This window comes from Mustela putorius, unplaced genomic scaffold (assembly GCF_011764305.1).
Source record: "Mustela putorius furo isolate JIRA1106 unplaced genomic scaffold, ASM1176430v1.1 tig00000460_pilon_pilon_pilon, whole genome shotgun sequence".
Lineage (NCBI taxonomy): Eukaryota > Metazoa > Chordata > Mammalia > Carnivora > Mustelidae > Mustela > Mustela putorius.
In genome coordinates, this window is record NW_025421389.1 from 19,340,150 (window position 1) to 19,361,688 (window position 21,539).

A 21,539-nucleotide genomic window follows, 5' to 3' on the forward strand; every position below is an offset into this window, starting at 1 on the left:
GGTAAGTGTAGTAGCAACTGGGTGACTCAGTAGATTAAGCCTCTGCCTTCGGCTCAGGTCATGATCTCAGGGTCCTGGGATGGAGCCCCGGCATCAGGCTCTCTGCTCAGTGGGGAGCCTGCTCCCCCCCAACCCCCGCCTGACCTCTCTGCCTACTTGTGATCTCTCTCTCTCTCTCTGTGTCATATAAATAAATAAAAATTCTTAAAGTAAAATAAAATACGTAGGTGTACATTTATTTACCAATTTTTAAATGTAGGATCAAGGCCTTTTCCTTAACTAAGGATGTGTTGATTAGAGTGCCCTATTATCTTTCTTGTATAAACTGTACTAAAATACCTCAGCCATGATTTATTTCCTGTTTCAGTTTCCTTACAGTGGAGAAGAAACTAAAAATACTCACTAGATCACTAGACTCTACTTTTTTCCCAAATAGCTAAGAGTTATTTTTCAGTCACATCTAAGAGGACAGCAATTTCTTTAGTGACGGGTCTTTACTTGCATTTCCAAAGTGCACACAACTCAGTTGTCACAGAAATGCCTTTCTTTTTTATGCTCATATTTCATTGGTTTTCATAATATTTAACTAAACTAATTCCAATACAAGTACAACAGGTTGGGATTATGCAGTTCAAATGGAAGCAGAAGTATTCAGACATACTATGAAGTGGCCTCCTGCACATAAGCATGTAACCCACTACACATAGAAACCATGCTCTACAGAGGAAATGGAGTGAGTCCCTTAGATTAAAGTTGACCAAGAGATTGAACTATTGCTTCTCCTCTCTCTTCTTCCTAAATACATTTGTCGCACATGACTTGATCATGCTTAGCTACCCTGGATGTTACAGGACTTCATGAATTCCTAAATGACCACCCATCTTTACCACGGTTCCTCCCACAGTTCGTTAACTGTAACTAGCCACACTAAGACATTCAAAACTGTATCTTAACATCAGGAATGATACTCTTCCTGGGCACTTTTGCGGCATCTCTAACACAGTTATGTGCATGGTTTCCGTCAGCATTACAGCTCGAAAACATTCATTAAAAATCTTATGAGTGTATTTCCTATCTTAACTTCAAAACTGGAACTATGTATAGTCTGGCACAAAGAGTGGAAATGTCTTCACACATCCATTTAAGATGCAGGAAGAATTTCAAATATTTTGGAAGAAATCTTCAATTTGTGAGATCATATGCGTGACTGAGACCAGCTCTGCAAATAAGCACATCTTGACAAATATATCTGCTCATGTGAACAACTTAAATTTATGCTGACAAATTTAAGTATTCCATGTAGAAAAAAAAAAGTGAACAACTGCAAAACTAGAATCACAAGATATGTGAGCTGGATTTTTCTTCTTCTCTGAAAGGACAACTTGAGGACTCCTCTGAAAAACTACTGAAAATATTCTGAATGTTATAAAAGATCCTTGAAAGATCTGATATTTTTTCACAAGAATTTCCCCAAACTGAGTGGCAGCAAAAAGTAGATGAGGAGCCCCTTTTTCCAATTCATAAACATCACCTAATAAATAACTTGACACATTCAGAAGATATTTCTAAAAATTCCTTTAGTTGATTTTTTTGGAACAAAAGACCTAATATTTATTAGTATATAACTGCTGATCAAAGTTGTCCATTTGCTAGCTTCTGACCTTTCCAACACAAATACTTGAGAGTTGGACTTCTTGGTATTTATTAACATCAAAATTTTAACAACGCATCTGTCCTGATGATCTTAAGTCTCATCTTAGCTATACACCAAGCAATGCCCAAACAAATATCCCTTCACTGTTGACTACAACCAGTTTTCTCACTGAGGAACTGATTTTTGAGGCAGACCTATCTGTAAATCAAAGGATGCACTACATATTTCATTTTCAGTTTTTACAAATTTAATAATAGTACATAATTTTCTCCTGTTGCCTTCTATAAGTGACAAAATACTGATTTCCTATTTATAATAAGAAATAAACTTTCTTTTGGGAATGGATTTTCAACCTAAAAAGCAATGTTAAGAAACATATTACAACAATGCATGTTAAAATTACAAGCAAAATAAAAAATAAAACGTGATAAAAAAAATAAGTAACTGATAGTTCAGTGATTATAAGACCATGGCAAATTTTTAATATAGTATCCAAATAATTTAAGTATAGAAAAAAAGAGCCTACAAGATAAAAAGGCGAGTTCCCTATCATGCATTTAAGACCACTCTAATTACCCTTCCAGTCTCTTTTCTCCACCAATTTGCTTCATCACAAATCTCATGTTCTAGCAATATTCCACATTAAAAAAAACATACTTTGTCTCAAGTGTCCATTCTATTATCCATATCACCACCACCACCACCTCCACACACACCCACACCTAAACATCCTTACCTTTTGAAAAGGTTTTTCAAAAACATATTACCTTCCTCCAAGAAAACTTCGCTTTAACCATGGTCTCAGACTGAATTACAGTAATACCTCATTTTATAGCACTCTGCATATACTGCATTTTTCACAAATTGAAGGTCTGTGGTAACCCTGCATCAAGCAAGTCTATTGGTAAATTTTTCCAACAACATTTGTTTACTTCATGTCTCCGTGTCACAGTTTGGTAATTCTCACAATATTTCAAACTTTTTCATTATTATTATATTTGTTATACTGCTCTGTGATCAGTGATTAGGGCTTGCTGAAAGCTCAGATGATGGTTAGCACTTTTTAAAACTAAGTATTTTCAGTTAAGGTATATACTTTTTTTTTTTTTAGTATATGTGCTGCCGAAGCGAGCACATGTGTTTTTTTTTTTTTTTAAGACATAATTCAACTGCACACTTACCAGAGTACAGTATGCTGCAAACATAACTTTTAGATGTACTGGAAAACCAAAAATTTCATTTGACTTGCTTTATTATGATATTTACTTTACTGCAGTGATCCGGAACTGAACTCACAGTATCTCAGAGGTATGCCTCTATAAGTTATTAGAAACTTTATCTTACTCTCTACATATCTTTTTCTGGTTCTTTGTATAGTTATTTAATACATAATTTTTGGAAGAATAACTCTCCTATGTTTTTCTCGACTACTTTGTATCATTTAGTAAGGCTAATTACATATTACTTCCAACTTTTATCCCTTCCTGAAATTTCTTTTGTATATATAGTGCTCTCCTGGTACTCCTCCTACTACTCTGTAATCACTGCCTTGATTCTCTGTAGCCATTTCTTAATAGCCTTTGAGAGCACTTCCCTCCTCCCCCAAGATGTCATTTTGGCCATCCTTCCCACGTAATCTCAATTCTTTTGAACTCACCTATTTAAATTACTTTAATTACCATCACAAACACAATAGCGGCAGCCAAGCCCTCACCTCTATATAGATGACACCTATGTCACCCATGAGCCATTTACACCTGGATATTCCATAGGTTCCTATGGTGGTCAGCCTCTAAGATGTCCCCCAGTGACTCCTGCCTCCTGGAATTCACGCTCTGTATAGGTCCTTCCCCACACTGAATGGAACTGATCAGTATTACCCACAGTGTGACTTCTGACTGCTCAAAATTCCTTATGGAAAAAAGTCTGCCTCAGGAGGAACTGAGACCTCCAACTAACAACCAGCACTCATCTGCCCAGCATGTGAGTGAGTCACCTTGGAAGCAGATGCACCAGCTCCATTCAAGCCTTTGTTTCAGTATCGACATCTTGACTACAAGTTCATTAGAGACCTCAAAGCAGAACCACCCAGCTAAGTTGCTCCTAGACTTGAACACAGCAAACAGTATGAGATAATAAATGTTTAGCAGCAGTGTCCAACAGCACTTTCTGCAATGATTAAAATGTTCCTTTCTTAAAAAAGATTTTATATGAGAGAAAGAGTGAGCAGGGGGCAAGAGCAGAGAAAGAGGGACAGGCAGACTGTGCTGAGCATGGAGCTGACATGGGGCTTGATCTCACAATCCTGAGATCACGACCTGAATGGAAACCAAGAGCTGGAGGCTTAACTGACTGCGCCACCCAGGGTCCCTGATTAAAATGTTCTATGTCTAATGCCCAACACAGTACCCACTGACTACATGTGGCTACTGAACACACAAATGTGGTTAGTGTGACTGAAGAATTACATATTCAATTTTACCTAATTCCAACTAATTTAAATTTAAATGAACACATGTGTCTTAAAGCCATCATGTTGGATAGTGCAAGTATAGGTACTGATTTGGGATAACCTTTAGACAACTACTATAGTACCCTAAACAAAAATCTGCCGCTTCCTTTATCTGTTGTCTTCTCAGTCTTTCATCTAACCTTCCTTCCATCTATCCAGTCAACCGAACAAAAATAATAAAACAAAACAAAATTGTACCCTCTCCCTTTTATATTTCCCATCTTGGCAAACTGTACCAACACCCACACCCAAACCAGAAAAGTCCTCATTTTCACCACCTTCCCTTTTCACACTACTGGTATGAAATGCTGACTGTACCTGGTAGTATAGCAATTGTATTTAAGAAAACAGGTTGCAAAGATAGACAAATTCAGACTAAAACCCCAGTTTTCCCACTCACTAGGCATTCCACTTAAACTCTATTATGAGTTTGTTTCTTACCCTGTCAAATGGACATTTACAACAAAATCCATTACTTCACAGAGTCGTTATGAAAATTAAGTTAAATAAGATGTATAAAATATTATTATATGTATAAAATATTATCTATTACATAAATTTTACTCAATAAATATATTCTGGATGGAGAGATTAATGGTTGGGTTACTACCTCTGAGATAGGTAAAGAAACAGTGAGAAAGGTCAAAATAGAAGGTATCATCTTTGAAGTAATTTTTGCTAAGCCACTCTAAAGAAAAATGATAGATAATCTAGAGAGTCTACTGAGTGTCTACTATGGGGTCAGGAAAGTGCAGGGAATGGCAAAAAGACTCAACTAGAAATAAATGACTGAGGAACAGGAGAGGCTCTAGATGGCATCACATAGGAGAGATGAGAAGCCTGGTGATGACAATGAAGGAAAACAGTAATGCAAAAGGGCATCAGAGAGAAGGAAGAGAAGGTAAGAAATAGAAAAACACAAAAATTTGAAAGTAGACTCCTTCCAAACAATGACAAGATCTAAGATGTATTCATACTGATAAAGCTCCCAGGATAAATCATATGAAATTGCAAATATTGGACTGCTTTTAACTAATAAAAAAATTGGACCTTTTTTAAATAACAAAAGTTTGGGGATGACACAGTCATTCCATTTTATATTCTATCTTTTGCCTTGAGTGCCTGAGACAATGTAGGGATCAAAAGACAATATAGCAAAATAAAAAATTATATTTCTATTAAAGAAATACAAATTTTGTTTTTGTTCTTGATGTTCTCTGGAACACAATTTAGAAGCTGTTGCTGTAAATTATATAATAAGAAAGTAACCTTCTTTGGCTGAAACTTCTTATATTTGAATTTTATACTTTCTATTTGTGTTTGGATACTAACTTCATGAAAATGATAGGTACCCCAAATTATGTGCAGTAGCAAATACAATGAACCAAGAGTCAAAAGACCTACATTAGAAAGCTGGCTTCAAAAATGTACTACCTGGGAAATACTGGACTAGTCAATGAATGCCTCTGAATCTAATTTTCTCCTCTTCTGTAAAATGGGAATGCTAACTGCCTAGTGATGTTGTTATATGTATGAAATGTAATACCTACAAAGCATTTAGAATGATGGTTGGTAAACAGGAACTGTATGTTACTGTTAGGAAACAGTTGTAAAAGTGTAATAAATATAGATGTAAACTACTACTAGCATTATACAAATACATATAAGAAAGTGGCAATAATTTGACCTGTAAGATGTGCCAAGACAGAAGTGAATTACACTGTTGTACTTCTCATTTTTAAATACAAAAAAAAAAATAAGGGTGGGCAAATATTTCTATAATAACCAGATTATGTACAGACTATGAATTGGTTATTTAACTCCTTGTTATTTTTTCCAATCTGATTTTTTAACTTCAGCAACCCTCAGAAAATAACGGAACATACTCCAGACTAGTCATATTGAGAACAGTAAACTTTTCAAGCTGGATAAGCAAAGGTTTCCTTATTGCTAGCAGTGTGAGGAAGCAATGCTAGCTAAAATGAGATATGGTAAATATTTATGCAAAATTAACAGACCTTTACCCCACAGGGAGGCTCCAAGCATGGGAAAAAGCAGCTTCCCAGAACTGAGCATAGCGGATGTCTGTAGATCTCCCTAAGGGTTAGAAAAGTCTCCACATCCATAAGAATGCTTCAAAGGGCATTGCTTTTTTGCATGCATCCTCTCTGTGGGTTTTAAACCTAGTAATAAAATTCTCAAATTGTAATTTCCTACTCTTTCTCTACCTAGAAGCAGTACTTATTCAATAAAAAATTTAGTTTGTAGTCTTCTTTTTAAAATCAACTATCTGCCTATCTCTGTTCTAGATTCTGAGGTTACGAAGAAAATGCAAAACAACAAAACAAAACAAAACAAAACAAAACTTTAAAAAGATTAGGTTAGAAAATACACTTAAATATCTCTTAGGCAAATTTTCCTTCCAATGTTAAGGCATAAAAAGTGGCGAACTAAAATGATTCATGCCGTAGAATTTTAGTAACAACAAAAAAAGTCTTTACAGAGAAAAAAAATGAAGAAAAAGTAACTTTTATGGCTCAGAAGATAAATCTAAAGCTTTAAAATAAAAGGGATATTTACATATTTCTTTAAGTGGTATAAAAGATAAACTGAATGATAAAATATAAAGGGAAGATCATTACTATAACAAGAAGTCTTCAAAGAGAAAATATTATCTCTGCTGCCACTTAACCAAACAAAGACTCTAGCTTAGGAAAAACTTAAACGTAATATACCTAAATCATTTATATTTCACAAAGGTCTGATCACCTCGCATTAAAATCATTCGTTTTTGCCTTTTCTTCCTCTTAGATACTCAGTATAACAATTCTTTAAGTCCCTCCTTACTACTCTGTGTGCCTACAATACAAAAACAAAACAAAACAAAAACAATCTCACAAAACTTGTTTTAGATGGGCCTTAAACTTCTTAAAAAAACTTTAGAATAGTTATAAAGGAAAATGATCTATAAGCAATGTGTATCAGGCTTCAAAAGAGTCCAGTGTTTACAGATGTTGTGTATATTTAAAGCAATGAATAAGAAACCATAACACAATGTAGCCATTCTTTAGAGGAAATGAGACAAAATTCCCCAAGTCCGAAATCTGGAAAAGGGAGTAAGTAAATAGGTGATTAAAAATAGAAAGAATAAAATATAGTTATAAAATTATAATGTAAGACAACACTTTAATGGTGTTGTTGAAAGACAAAAATCTACTTTCTGAGCTTTATTCAAGTGATTCAAAAGATCAACTGACTGATCCACATGAGCCAATTTATTCAGTATAGGTAAGCCTGAGACCAGAAGACCAAAAGAAAATGAGCATTGGAACCATAATCCCAACTCTTCTGCTTAGAAACCATGGGGACCTTATGCAAGTTAGTGAATGTCTTAAAGCCTCATTTTTCTCTGTTTTAACCTAAGAACAATATCTAATTTACACAGCTAAAAGATTTAAAAAGATGATGCACAGAAAGTTCCTGGGACAGTGCCTAGCACTTAATATATACTCAATAAACATGAAATCCTTTTCTACATCCCGAATTTCTTTATAAGACTAAATTTCCTCTATCTTAAGGTGTTACTTTTCGCCCAGTCATCTTTCCACCTTCTGAAGTATAAAAAGCTAGTGCAGCAAGTCATCAGGCTAAACAAACTATTGTAGTTTCCAGAATCTTTGATCCAATCAACATATTTACCACTGGAGGTACAAAGTATAGATTTAACGGGTTGCCAATACCTTCAAAGAAGTAGCTAATTAGTAGAAAGGTTCTCTTCAAATAGTGACTAAAGCAATACCTAATAAATAAAATGTGATTTCTTCTTTTTAAAAGCAATGAACACCTAAAGCTTCTTAAATTTCAACTGAAAACTTTGCCCTTTTCACTTTAGTTTAGGTAACTTACCAAAATATAATTAAACTTAAAAATAAAAAGGGAACATAATAGGATGAGACAGAACAATTTAATTTGGAAAGTAAGATTAAATTTCATTACTGATAACTCCATACCACTATTTCCCAAAATACACGACTTCTCACCTTAATCTTCAGCATGAATCAACGGATATCACTCTTACAGGTAAATTTCTTAATTGTTAAATATAAATCAGCAGGTAGCAAGAGCCCAAAGTAACTTTACCAATACATGCAGAGCTGGCATTCCTTATTTACCAAATAAATGAATAATCAAATGACGTAATAATGTAAAGACAGAACTGGACAAATCCTGAGTAATCAAAGGCAGATTTGAACGTCTACTGCCAAGCCTTACCAATTCTTACCAGTTTAGCAACTAGAAGGGTTACTGTTCCAGTCTGAATTGAAATAACTGTCTCTCTTTTGTCTATTCCTCACTTCCAAATGTATCTTAATTCTAAAAACAACCTACAATTTGAAATATAAAGGATAAGCAATACTATCACAGTAAGGAGAAAACACTGTCACAGTAGCAGCAGCAAATACATGTGAATTCAAAAATCATTTTACACACATAGATCAGATTTTAAGAAAGCCAAACTAATTTCAGAGATTTAAACAGTAACAGCTACTCTAACTTCTGACCTCTTCTGTTATAGGTACTCAAATACATTCTCACTTGACCTTCCCAACGGCTCTGCAAAGTAAGTACTGTTACCCTCATTTTTATAGGTGAGGAAACTAAACTGCTGTTCAGAGAGTTTGCCTGTGGTCTCCCAGATATAATAAGCAGAACAAGTCAGACACACTAAGCCCAGGAGGCTCTTTTTTCTACATCACCTTCAATCAGTTCTCTTCTATTGCTCTCTTTTACAAAACAAAACATATATATATGCATATATTATATAAAAATATATATACACACATGTAAAAATATATATACACACATGTAAAATTAAGAGCTAAAATGTCTTTTCCTTTAATAGCGACTTTTAATTTCTGCAAAGACAAAAAGAATTCTGCCAGTGGACTAAAAATTAATATAACTGCTAATATTTACTCATATAAAATTTTACTTAAGTCCTATTTTTGGAAAGAGAATTGTACCTTGTATCCTATTATGCAATAACTGCACGGGAGAAGCTTCTCTTTTTTTTACTAGTCACATCCACACAACACACCCAACTTACTTCTAAATGCTGTCTCAAGAATTCTGATCTTTAGAGCTTCTAGGTAAATACAGTAACTGGAAACCACAAACTTTCCCCCAATTTGTGCAACTAACAAATGCAACCAAAGTACAAATATATTATTCTGACAAAGGTACCAACACATTATCATCTCTGAAAATGAATGTTTTTCTATTGTGATAAAACAGAAAAATAACATGAACAATGGCCAAGTCCAAGAGTTAGTCTCCATGGGAAAAAACTATTTACATTTTAAATAGACTATATTGTCCCAAGCAACCAAACCCAGAATCAGTTCAATGCCAAGAAAAACTCATAATTAAATAAAAATTGTATTTACAAGCCAATGATTTTACAAGCCAAGCATCTTCTACCGCAGTTACTACGTGGATCCTGAAATAAGACTAACAAATAACTTCATTAAAGAAAAAAAAAACCATTTGGATACCTAGAAAGGCAAGTTTAACCTAAGTGTCTCCAGGCACAGTGAAAGAGGCCCATCAAAAAAGCACAATTAGCTAGTAGTACTATACTAAAATAAACTACTTTCATCATGTTATATATAATAATTTATTCACCAGTCTGTATAAATCCTCTTTGATCACCTCACTGTCACCTGCCAATCTGCACACTGAAGAAGGGATTCTATCTGTTTAATTTGCTTCCCACTGTTAATTACATTAACACCCCTTCCCCGAAGAATTTCCTGTGAGGCTGCTGATCTTAGACGCACAATGAAGAAATGACAAGTAAACTTACTGTATTATATTGCATGCTAATAACATCTATAAAGTACTGACTCAAAATGGAGGCTTGAAGTCCCTCTTTAAGTCCATAACCTGAGGAGTGGCAAGCGTCTTTAATTATTTCTAAACTAAAGTTAGACTCTCTTCCTTACTTCTATGTTTTTTTCTTCCTTACTTTTAGATCATCTTAGCGATCTCCTTAAAGACTGATCGAGCCTTTCTCTGCACAGCAAATAGGATAGGTGAATATACGATTTTTATAAATGGTTCTGATGTTTCTCCTTCAGAGTAAATAACATCACTGACCAGGAACTCCCAGAAGACTCAGAGCCATTAAGGGCTGGGATTCCTTTCAGTTGGCATCATTCCAACAGAGGCTCAGTGAGAAATGAAACCTCCTGCAAATCAAATCTGTTGCAATGTTATTTTTTCCAGGGGTTAATTACCTGCTTCTGCCACACACACACTCTCTCTCTCTCTCTCTCTCTCTCTCTCTGAAGTGGAGAAAAGGAGGTGCTGGGAAACAGATGACATTCTCCTGTAAGCCTCCTCCAGGAATATTCAAAATGAAATCAAAACAGGTTTCTGGCTGTCAAATTCCAGATGCACTCCATGAACATCCTCTCCTACTTGATTCCTGTCAGTCCCTAGTACCATTACCTCAAACTATTAGACAGTAAGAACTTGCTAAAGGAAGTCACACTTTCAGACTTTGTCTTTCAGAGGTACTTAGTGAAATATGTATGGCTGGAATATCCGGAAACTGCTTCGAAATAATCTGATAGAGAAGCAGGGCAAGGAAACAGATGAACCAAGACTGTCCATGCACTGATAATTATTGAAGCTAATGATGGGAACATGGAAGTTCTTCATACTATTCTCTGTACTTCTGTGTATGTTTGAAATACTCCATTAAAAAAACTTACACAGATTCAAAACAACACATCTAACAAGCATTTATTAAGCATTCCTGTGGCAGACTATGTTACTATTCCTAATTTTTTACTCTCCCCTTCCCTTCCTTAAAAGGATTATACACCCTTACCCATTATTATATGACTTGCAGTGCCACCTGTGGGAGGAGTATTCATCCCTGGCACACTGACAATGAGTTTGACCATATGACTTGCTTTGGCCAATGACATGCGAATGATTCACTTACACCACAACTGAGGAGAAGTTTTAAGAGCCCCTGCATGTTTGCTTCAGTTTTCCTGCTCTTTCCCTCCGCCATGTAAATGATGTGTCATAGACAGGGGCCGCTCCACCAGCCAGGGTTCCAAAAATGCCGCCAATCCACAGCTGACAAGGTTTAATGTAAGCAAGCAATGAACCAGTGTTGTAAGCCACAGAAATTTGAAGCTGCTGTTATGGCAGCACAACCTAGCAGAAACTGATATACCTACTATGGGGTAGATACAAAGAATATGAAAATGACAGGCTGCTATATTTGAAGCATGTTTTGGAAGACAGACCAAAAAACTTAACGGTGGTTACCTCTGAGGAGAGTATGAGAAGTGGTAGGTGTACAGGGATAGAGGTAAGATCAGAGGAAAACTTCATTATTACCATTATATATTACTTGAATTTTCTTGTAGATTTTTAAAATCTGAACAACATCGTCTGAGTAGTTGAATAATTTGCGCTATCTTCCTTATGCTTTTTAATATTAAAAAAGGAATAAAAATACAATAAAGCAAATAGTAATTACTTAAAAAATGACTAAAAACTATCATCCTACCCTTGAGGAACTCAAAACTTAGTTGACAGTATTTAAAGAAAGCCTCTTCCCAAAAAATATTCATTGTTAATCTTTTAGTGGCAAAGGCTACACATGCAAAGAAAATAAATAAATAAATGAAATAAATCAGAATTATGACATGTGCAATTTGATCAGTTTGTTCATCTTAAGTTTCCAGCAAAGCCAATAAAAGGTTTTGTGTATGGGTGGTACAACCACGGATCTCAAAGGAAATTCTCTAAATTCTATTATTTCAGTATGCCAGTTAAACTAGCAAGGAAGCATGCTTGAAACATTAAGTTTTGTGAAAAAGCCTTAACCAGTACTATAGACAAGGTATCTACTCCATTAAGCTCACCCATGTAGGGTAAAATTATAAAGTTAGAAGGAAAGGAAAAAGAGGGGAAAAAATCCTAACCATGACTCTTACAGGGATTAAACAACACTTGAATGGTTACAGAAGTCAAGGTCCACAGAGAAACACTTTATTCCATGAACATGTTTTTCCTTAAATTTGAGCAATATCTGAACATAGCAGTAACTTACAAACATGATTAGGAACATGTCTGCACTACTCATCTTAGGATCTCAAAGCACTTCACAAACATTAATTTAACCCTCATATCACCTGAGAGGTAGATATTATACATTATAACCATCTATCCTGGCACTACAAAATATTTAAATACCCCTTCAGCAGTACTTGCTCCGGGAAGGTCTTGCCCAAACAGCCAATAAAACAGGAAATAAGCTGACGGTGCATGTGCCACCAACAATCTCTGAAAAGATCAGACCTTCACCCACAAGAACCACTTCCTCTGAGTAAACCACAGAGACTGTACAGGGCAAACCACATCATACCAGCTTGCATCTGGAACACAGGCAGATAACCCATCTAAAATCTATGGAAGGGTATGTCTAAACCCCTTCATGAGATTTCCTATATGTACTTAAGTATGGACATCATCCTCAACTTATGACAGCCTTATGTCCCAATAAACCCACTGTAAGTTGAAAATATCGTTAAGTTGAAAATGCATTTAGTACACCTAACCGACTGAACAACATAGCTGAGCCTCGCCTGAGACGCACGCAGAACACTCACCTTAGCCTACAGGTGGGCAAAATCATCTAACACAAAATCTATTTCATAATAAACTGTTGAATATCTCATGTAATTTATTGAATACTGCACTGACAGTTGAAAAATAGATTATACAGATAACAGAATGATTTTAAGTATATTTTTTGTTGTCTAGACAGTGTGTTGTAATGCATGCCACCAGCCCAGAAAAATATAAAAATTCAAAATTCTAAGTGCAGTTCCTACTGAATGCATATTGTCAGTGCATTATCTTAAAGTCAAACCACTGCAAGTTGGGAATGATCTGTATTTTGGATTTGTTATTCTTCTAGATGAGATATAGCCAATTTCTGCATTATGTGATCAATTTCACATATAACTTCTTCAGATGCTGATGAAATCTTCAGTTTTTCAACAATATATGTAGAATTTACATTTCTGAATACAAAGAAGATCTACAAAATCCTCTTTGATCTTTTGAAGATGTGAACCTCAAATGAGCATTTGAACGAAATATTTGACCAAAACTATAGTCTCAGAGCAGTATCTTTAAATGACTACAATAGACATTATAACATTAAAGAAAAAGCAATGTTAACAAGTGGCTAATTAGTTGTAAGCATTAACTAAACCAGGTTTTCTTACATTCCTTTGTGAATTTCTTCGTGAATTGTTACTCATAGTCCCAAGACAGGAAATCTAATTTTTCGTTGGCCATTAGATTTGCTTGCCTTTCAACACCGGGAAGCCACCCAGGCCTATCATGTGACTATGATCTCAAAAACCAGGATTCAGCATTTGAATTAGTAAAAGATCCTGTTTTGGTATGACTCTAAACTGTCAGCTACATTGGTGCATGCTAATTAAATAAGGCAAACTTAGTGTATTTCTTCTTCTACTGAAAGTCAACAATGTACGCTTACGCAATTTAGGCAAAGCCACTGACCTTCAGACCATCATATGTTACCTCCACTGAATCAAAAACTAAAAATTATTCTAAGTCACTAGCTTCATAAGGTTCTCTTGGGAGTTAGAAGCTGCCTCACAAAATCCTTCATATACGGCTATCTTGGTATTCCACATATTCTAAGTTGAAAAATGCCCTAACTTTGGCATGTTTCTAAAGTCCTAAAGTTTGAGGAAACAAAATTGCTAGCAAAATACAAAAGAACAAAGACATCTATTTAAGTAATTTTAACCTAAATTTTAAATCTAGGTTAAAATCGTGGGTCTCTCCTTTCCAGTTCAATGAAAAAGATCAAAATATTGAAGAGCTCTATATCTTATGTACTTTATAATTTAAATATGCACTTTTTCCCTCTTTTATGGTCTCTAGTAATTAGTAATAGTTCTTATAAACACAGTGGCAAAAAAGTAAAATAAAAGTGAATTAAAATGAACTTCAGAATCTCTTTAGCCTTAATCTTGGGCTATGCCTAGAGAAAACTAGCCCCTCTGATTACATTAAACTGAAGTTGGAACTTGCTGCTGTAGAATATGGGTAAAGATAAAATACAGAATACTACATTTTGCCCTAGGAGTACATCTAAGGAAAAAATAATTTTGCACTAGGAGACCAATTGGGGAAAAGCTAATAAAACTTTAAGAGGGACAGGATGATTTTTCAACAACAAGTCAACAGAACATAAAACTTGGCTAAGCAAAGGATAGGGTGGGGGTAGGCAAAGGGTGCTGGTTAACTGTCTGAACCATTTAGAGTTGTATAAACATAAAATGGGACAACAGCATTATTTAGCTTGCTACAGCAAGTATATACTTGTAACAGGACAAATTAAAAGTTTGAGCTAAAGATCAAGAAAAATTTCCCGAGGACTAGATCTACCAGATTGTTGATCAGTCTCGTGAGGAAATGACCAGAGCTTGATCCTCTAGAACAGATAAAGTATGAGAAAACATCCTATAAGAGAAAAATCCGGCACTAACTTGGCCAGATTGGAAAATTACTGAAGGAAAGTAGGACAGGAAAAAAAAAAATAACACAGAGAAAGACAATAATTACAACTAAAGAGTGGGGGACTTGAGAGTCAGAAAATCTAGGTTAAAATCGTGGGTCTCTCCTTTCCAGTTTTATCATCTTGACTTAAACTGCATGAGTTGCCTAAATATAAATAATGATCTGCCCTATGGGGAGTCAGAACACTGTAAATGTTAAAGAATTACACTACAATAAGATACTCTTACATACGCCAGAGCGTTTTACTCAGAAACAAAATATTTATAATTTTGCTCATTTTAAACTTTCGGTTCAAATGCCACTATTTTGAGGACTCTTCAGTTATTAAAAGGGAAAAGAGAAGGTCTTCAAGTGAAACTTTAAAACATCATCAAATTTTAACAAAGGAGAGTAAAAGAAGTTATGCTCCAGCAATCTGTTCCTGAAAATGTGACACTGTCTATTTCTAGGAGATAAGCAATTACATGATAAGAAACATTTCTCATAATTTTGTCAGATGACCAGGATGTAAGAGTCTCTCCAATAACCTCTGGAAAACCATTAAAATATTCTGCTTTCTTCGACCTGTATCAGTTTAGTAGGCAATTCATACCCATTTCCAGATGGCTTTCAGAAGAGGACACCACATATGTCTACTCAAAGATGTTCTGTTTTCTCTCGAATCATAATGCTCCTCAGAAAAAGATGTAAAATCCACCATCTATAGGTTTCATAAATGTCTGCCTCAAATATCACTTTTTAAACTAAAAATGCAAACTTAGCTAAAATTTATAATAAAATGTATTTATAGTCATACAGATAAATATATAAGAATAAATGTATAATAAATATAATTTATAATAAATAAAATGTATTAACTCAACGTTATCTCCCACATTTTAACGAGAAACCACCAACGTGTTAAGCAGCATTACCAGGTTACCATATTTTTGCAATGATTCAGATAGATTCTTTTGTCACCTCACCAAATAAATATGAACATCTTATAAATGTGCCATTAATCAGGAAGAGTACAGCTCTGCACTTTTTTAAAAGATTACTCTACATGTTGACTCATGTAAACATATTCAAGTAAATGTACTATTGCATGTCTATATGAATGAGGATTTTATACTGCACTGGAAGAACATTAAACCGAAATAAAGCTAGCACTGTGACCCTGGTCCCTAATCTCAATTTTGTATTTATCAAATGACTGACTTTACAAATAAACGGTACAAATAACTCAAGTTTGCAGATGACTCAGACAACCCTGAAATAGCACACATACAGGAGTCGTTTTGTTTTGTTTTTTAATCAAAAAGCATTATATGGCAATGATGGGAGAAAAGGTAACCTGGATGAAAATGTCAATTACTGTGTATATGCATATAAAGTCACAGCTTTACACACTCACCACAAGTTTGCTTAAGTTAAACAAGTTTAAACGTGAACTCAGTACTAAGAAAATGCCAACATACCGAAAACCTTTATCTACCAATCAAAACAACAAAATCCCTAAGTCCTAGACCAAAGATCCATTTATTGTTATAACAAAATCCCACCTGTATCGTCCCTGAAAATTCACTTTTCTAAAATCTAGTCTGAAATCATTTAGGAAATCCACTGAAAGAGGATTCTCCCTTCTCTATCTCTCAGAAGAAATTCCAAGTGCCATAAGACCCCTAAATTGTCAGGGACAGAAGATAAGCGTCTAAGAGGACTGCAAACAATTAGGATATATTTTAAGACTAAATACACAATCAGTGCAAACTGAAGAAGAGCAATCAGATATTTCTACCACTTCAATCATTAGGGCTGATTCTAAAAGTGGAAAACTATATGTCTCACAGAAGTTACAAAGCAAGACACTAGATGGTATTCATAAGCTGCTTAGATTTAAAAAAAAAACACAATTCAGATATACTACATAAAAACAGTAGCTACCATGAACATAGTTTGAATTTTAAATTGACGACTACACCTTTTAAGAAGGGAAGAGGGAGTGAGGGATCTGGAGAGTAGAAGACGGAGGAGGAAGAGAAGGGAGTAAATGAATGTGTTAATTTAACTGTAAAATAATAACAGGATATAACAGAGTTCTGAGTATCCACAGTGACCAATCAGAGCCTAAACATAGCTGAATTCCATCCCAGCCCCAGCACGTCCCTAACACAAGAATAAAACCCTTCTTATCTTGTTCAGCCATGTGTCGCCTGCCACAAACTGCAAAACAGAACAACGCCCAAAACCAGCTAGTCTGATTTCAAATGAGGACAGACAGACTCTGTAGTCAGAAGCACCACAATGAAAGAACTCTAACTCACACAGCTGGCCTGGTGGGTCTGCACACTCTACAAAACAAAGCCATACCACATACAGTACTTCAAACTTGAAAGGATCTTTAAAAAGCTACACTGGCACTGTTAATTTGCCAATAGCTCTAGTATCAGCAAAATACACCTATAGTACACTGGAATTAGACCTTGAGAAAAGAGGATGAGGTAGACAGAGCTGAGAAGAAGCTAAGAACTACAGTATACTCATAACTTGGTTAACGTACTGGGAAAAAAATAACATTACACCACGGCTTCCAGATTTAACCCCAACATATATTCAAATCAGGGACAACTACTCTCCTAATGAGCAAATGGATGCTTGATATTTGCAGAGTTATATGTGTTTAAAGAAAATGTAACAGTCACCCAAGAATAATCTTGTTTAAAAAAAAAAAAAAACTAGCACAAATTCCTAGGATACAGGTATCCATACTCTCTTAATGCATATTAAATATTAAGCGGCTTTTGAAGTTTGTTTGTTTTCAGTTTAGAAAAGTATGTGAGATCAACAAGTACCTGAACTAATTCAAGGATATTAATACCCAAACCAATTTGCAGATTCATCTTACACTTAGAATACTCGTCTTTTAATCCTTTGTGCCTAGCACAGGGCCTGGCAAAGAACAGACCTTCACTGATGGCATGTTTACTGTATATTTATATCTCATCTAACTCATTAAAAAATTCCAAATCCCAAGATTTTATTTCCATGATACTAAAAAAAAAGGAAGCAAATCTCTGAGAAGCAGAAAGGAAGAAGATTATTATGTGGGTGCTATCAGGTGATTTTCATGTGACATGAGCTGGTGACCCCAGGTTTTGATTCTACAAAATTAAGCACCCCTAGTATCACAATAAAAACTACCAATACTATATTAGATCCTAATAAGAATTCTTATCTAAAAGCTCAACACAGAGGGCGAGAACTGAATGAACCAGGAAAATAAAAACAATTACCCACACACCCATTACAGTGACTTCTCAGTAGCAAAAAACCCTGAAAGGAAAAGGAATAGGGATAACCTGAAGAAATTAGGATAAGCACTGTTGCTACTTGGGTACAATCAGAAAAGTTGAAAACTAAAATGCATTTTAAAAAATACACAAGGAGGGGCGCCTGGGTGGCTCAGTAGGTTAAGCAGCGGCCTTCCACTCAGGTCAGGAGCCCAGAGTCCTAGGATAGAGCCCAGCATCCGGTGCTCTGCTCAGCAGGGAGTCTGCTTCCCCTGTTCCCTCTGCCTACCTCTCTGCCTACTTGTGCTCTGTCAAATAAATAAAATAAGATAAAAAATACACAAAGAATATAGTTTAAATATTTAATGGAATCTTTTAGGTGAACATTCACGTGACACTGGAAAGCATCAACAGGAAGAGGAAGTTCTGTTTCTGGAGTTGCTGTTATGGTATGATAATGGAATTTGGCCCTTTTAAAATCAACAAATGAGTCTGACGTTTCGGTGAAACTCTTATTAGGAAATTCAACTATTTTCTGCAGAAGCACCATTGTTGCTCTCTTCATCAAAGTGCTTTCTTTGGCCCCTTCATTCAGTTATTTGATCTTTAAAAAAAAAAAAAGGTGTAATAGTTTGAATGCTGACTTAAAAAAAAAGGTTGACTGAAATTTGGAACCAGCATACAATGTCATAATGATATTGAGAAATTAAACACAGTAAAGGAATTTACTGTTTAACCTAATAGTCCAAAGAATAACCCTTAAGAGTTAAGAAGCTCCATTTAAACCCCATAATCTAGCTCAATTCACCAACCACCAGGAAACATAGACAAGCAGTAGAAAGGACTCACAGAACTCAACAAATCCACCTGCCATGCTACCATGTACCATCTAATTCGCTTAGGGTTTGTATCCCTTCGATGCAAATGCAAATACTAAAAATGCAGCAATTAAAATCAAGCCCCATGACTTTTCCTCCCCCTTTTTAGATCCAGCAAGAGCCTGTGACTTACTAGTAATTTCAACATTCTGGAAAATTATTAGATAATGAACGCTACGCAACTCAGTATTGAAAGAAGATCAAGTTCAAAAATCATCATGTAGTGGCCTCGGAACGAAGTTCACAAGCAGCAATTCCTAAAATCTAACAGTGTCTAGAGAATTACAGGGCAGGAAGAAAACCAATGATGCACCAATACCCCAGCCGACTTCGGGCACTGACCTTCACCCAAAATGACCTTTCTCTGGTTCCAAGATAAGTACAGAATCCCAATGCCCGCTACAGGCAGAAAACCCACAATCATGGCTTTACCTACCCCTTCGCTGAGAATCTGGAGAAAAGTTTCTCTCCAGAAAAAAGCTACATTTCCAAATTCAATCAACTGGGTAACTTGGCAGCAACCCCAGACTAATTGCAGAGCTCCCAAACAACCCTCTCTCCTAAGCCTGTCAACTTCACTGGTCAAAGGCAATTGGCAATCACTGAGTCTCTGCTAGCTAGGTCAGGCCGAATCCAGGGAAGCTAAGCGCAAGGGGAGCTTCATACCAACCTGTCGGTGATAGTAGACTGTGTGCCACTCATTGGGGCCCTTGGCGAGAGGTCCTCCTTTTATCCAACTTGCATTTTACAGTAACACCTCCACCCCACCCCCAGTGCTCTGGGATCAGGCCCGACTCCGTAAGGGACACAAAAGTCCAACTCAAAACTCCATTCAGTCATCTAGAACGTCCCACTGGAAGGGGTGGCGGACAGGGGATGTTGGTCGGAGCAAAACAGGTTATTTCCCAAAACAAACCGAGGAAGATTGCCAGAAGGCGAGTTCGAGAGCTAGAGCTCAATCCTCGGGAAGGCACAAGGAGAAAACTTCGTCACGGAGAGAAGTCGGCGAGCCGTAGGGGAAGGGGCCCGGGAATCGCTCCGGGGGCTGGGGCGGGATCAGCTCGGGGCTGGGGTGTCGGGCTCCGGAGTCTCGGGGGCCTGCGAGTCCCCGCCGCCGCGGGGCCGGCTGCTCTGCTCTCCGCTCTCTATCGGGGGCTGCCGGCCGCTCGTGGCCGCAGCCTCGGCCGCGTCTCGGGCCGTCCCGCGCCAGGCTCGCGCGGCTCCATGTCCCCGGGCCGGGGGACCCCTCTCGTCTTCCTCGCCGCCCCCACCAGGCTCCGGGCGCTGAGACGACCGCGGGCGCCGGGAGAGGGGGGTCCCTTAGCCTGAGGTGACAGGAACCTGGTCTCTCAGCGCCGCGGGCTGCTCCCCATCCCTGGGAGGCCCGGACTCTTCCGCAGTCGGCACGGGCGGCGGCGGCGGCGGCTCCTCCCCGACGCGCCGGTAGGCGGCCGTTCCCGCGAGGGGCGGGAGGTTCCCGTGCGGCCCGGCCTCTAAGCACCGGCCCCGGAGGTGGGCGGCAGCGGCTGCAGCGCGGCGGCAGCGACCACTCGGAGCGCGGGGCCCGGCTCGCCGGGTCCTGGGGCCCTCGCGGGAGCGCGCGCGGCGGGCGGAGGAGGCCGCCGGCGGTGGGGGCCGCGCGACGACCGCAGGCGCGCGCACGGGTTCCGGTTCCGGTTCTGTCTTCCCGGCCCCGGCCGCGTCCAGCGCGAGCTCGAGCTTCCCCTCCCCCGCCGACTTTTTTTGGCCTCCTCCCCTCTGACTTCGGGAAGCCGCCTCACCCGGGATCCCTCCGCGGCGCGCAGGGCCACCCCGCCGCCCTCGCCGCCCTCGCCGCCCGGCCTCCCTCGTCTCCCCCGCGCTTCCCTGCGCGCCAGGGCCGCGCGGACGCCTCCGCCGGCGTCCTGTTTGGGGGAGCGAAAAAGTAGTTCTGCAGGGCGGGGGAAGGGAGGAACCGGCCCACCCCGGGAGTCCCACCCACCCAGCGTCGGCCCCGCGGCCCGGTGAGCGCCGGGGAGCTGTGCTTTGGAGTGTGTCGTGTACGAGCTCGAGCTCGGCTTACCTCCGGACACCGCCAAAGAGCGCTCTCCCGGACCGGAGGCGTCCGGGATGAGAGGCTCTTTGGGAATTACCCCTTGCCCTGGAAACGTTTATTCCTTAATGGAATGTACTTGTTCTTATTTTCTGATAACACCTAAAGACTGCTTGTGACTGATGGAAGCGAAGAGCTCAGGTCCGGGTGCCGGGACACCGTCCCTAACTCAGCATACCCCAGCGAAGGGAGGGTTTGGCCTTGGGCGCTCACCTGGGCACCTGCTGGCCACATCCCAGGGCAGGGGCCGCCGCGCACCACTCCTGGCTGCTGGGGAACATTAGAGGAGGGAGGTGTGTGGGGCTGGGGGTGGGGAGGGCGGTTGCGGGGGAGTGAGTGTGGGAATTGGAGCCAGGATTTCTTGGTATAATATTGCTTTAAGGCTGCTTCTGCCTTGGCAAAATGAAATGTATGATTTCCAAATGGAGAAAGCATGGTGCTTTCCACAGCGACTCCACAAGCTTGCCGTGGGGAGAAA

At 38.3% G+C, this 21,539-nt stretch overlaps 1 protein-coding gene across 4 annotated transcripts in view; it reads right to left on the minus strand.

The window, feature by feature from the left end:
* The window catches only part of ARHGEF12 (Rho guanine nucleotide exchange factor 12), a 145,963-nt gene extending 125,253 nt beyond the window's left edge, over window positions 1-20,710 (minus strand). For 3 of the 4 annotated variants that reach the window (XM_004750071.3, XM_045080425.1, XM_004750070.3), the window contains exon 1: window positions 19,640-20,709. In XM_004750071.3, coding sequence (XP_004750128.1) covers window positions 19,640-19,671 — 32 coding nt within the window. In that variant the 5' untranslated portion in view covers window positions 19,672-20,709. Of the gene's footprint in view, window positions 1-19,639 lie in introns of all 4 variants that reach the window. The other variant, XM_004750072.3, reaches the window with a different exon arrangement.
* Between the last annotated feature and the right edge of the window lie 829 nt (window positions 20,711-21,539).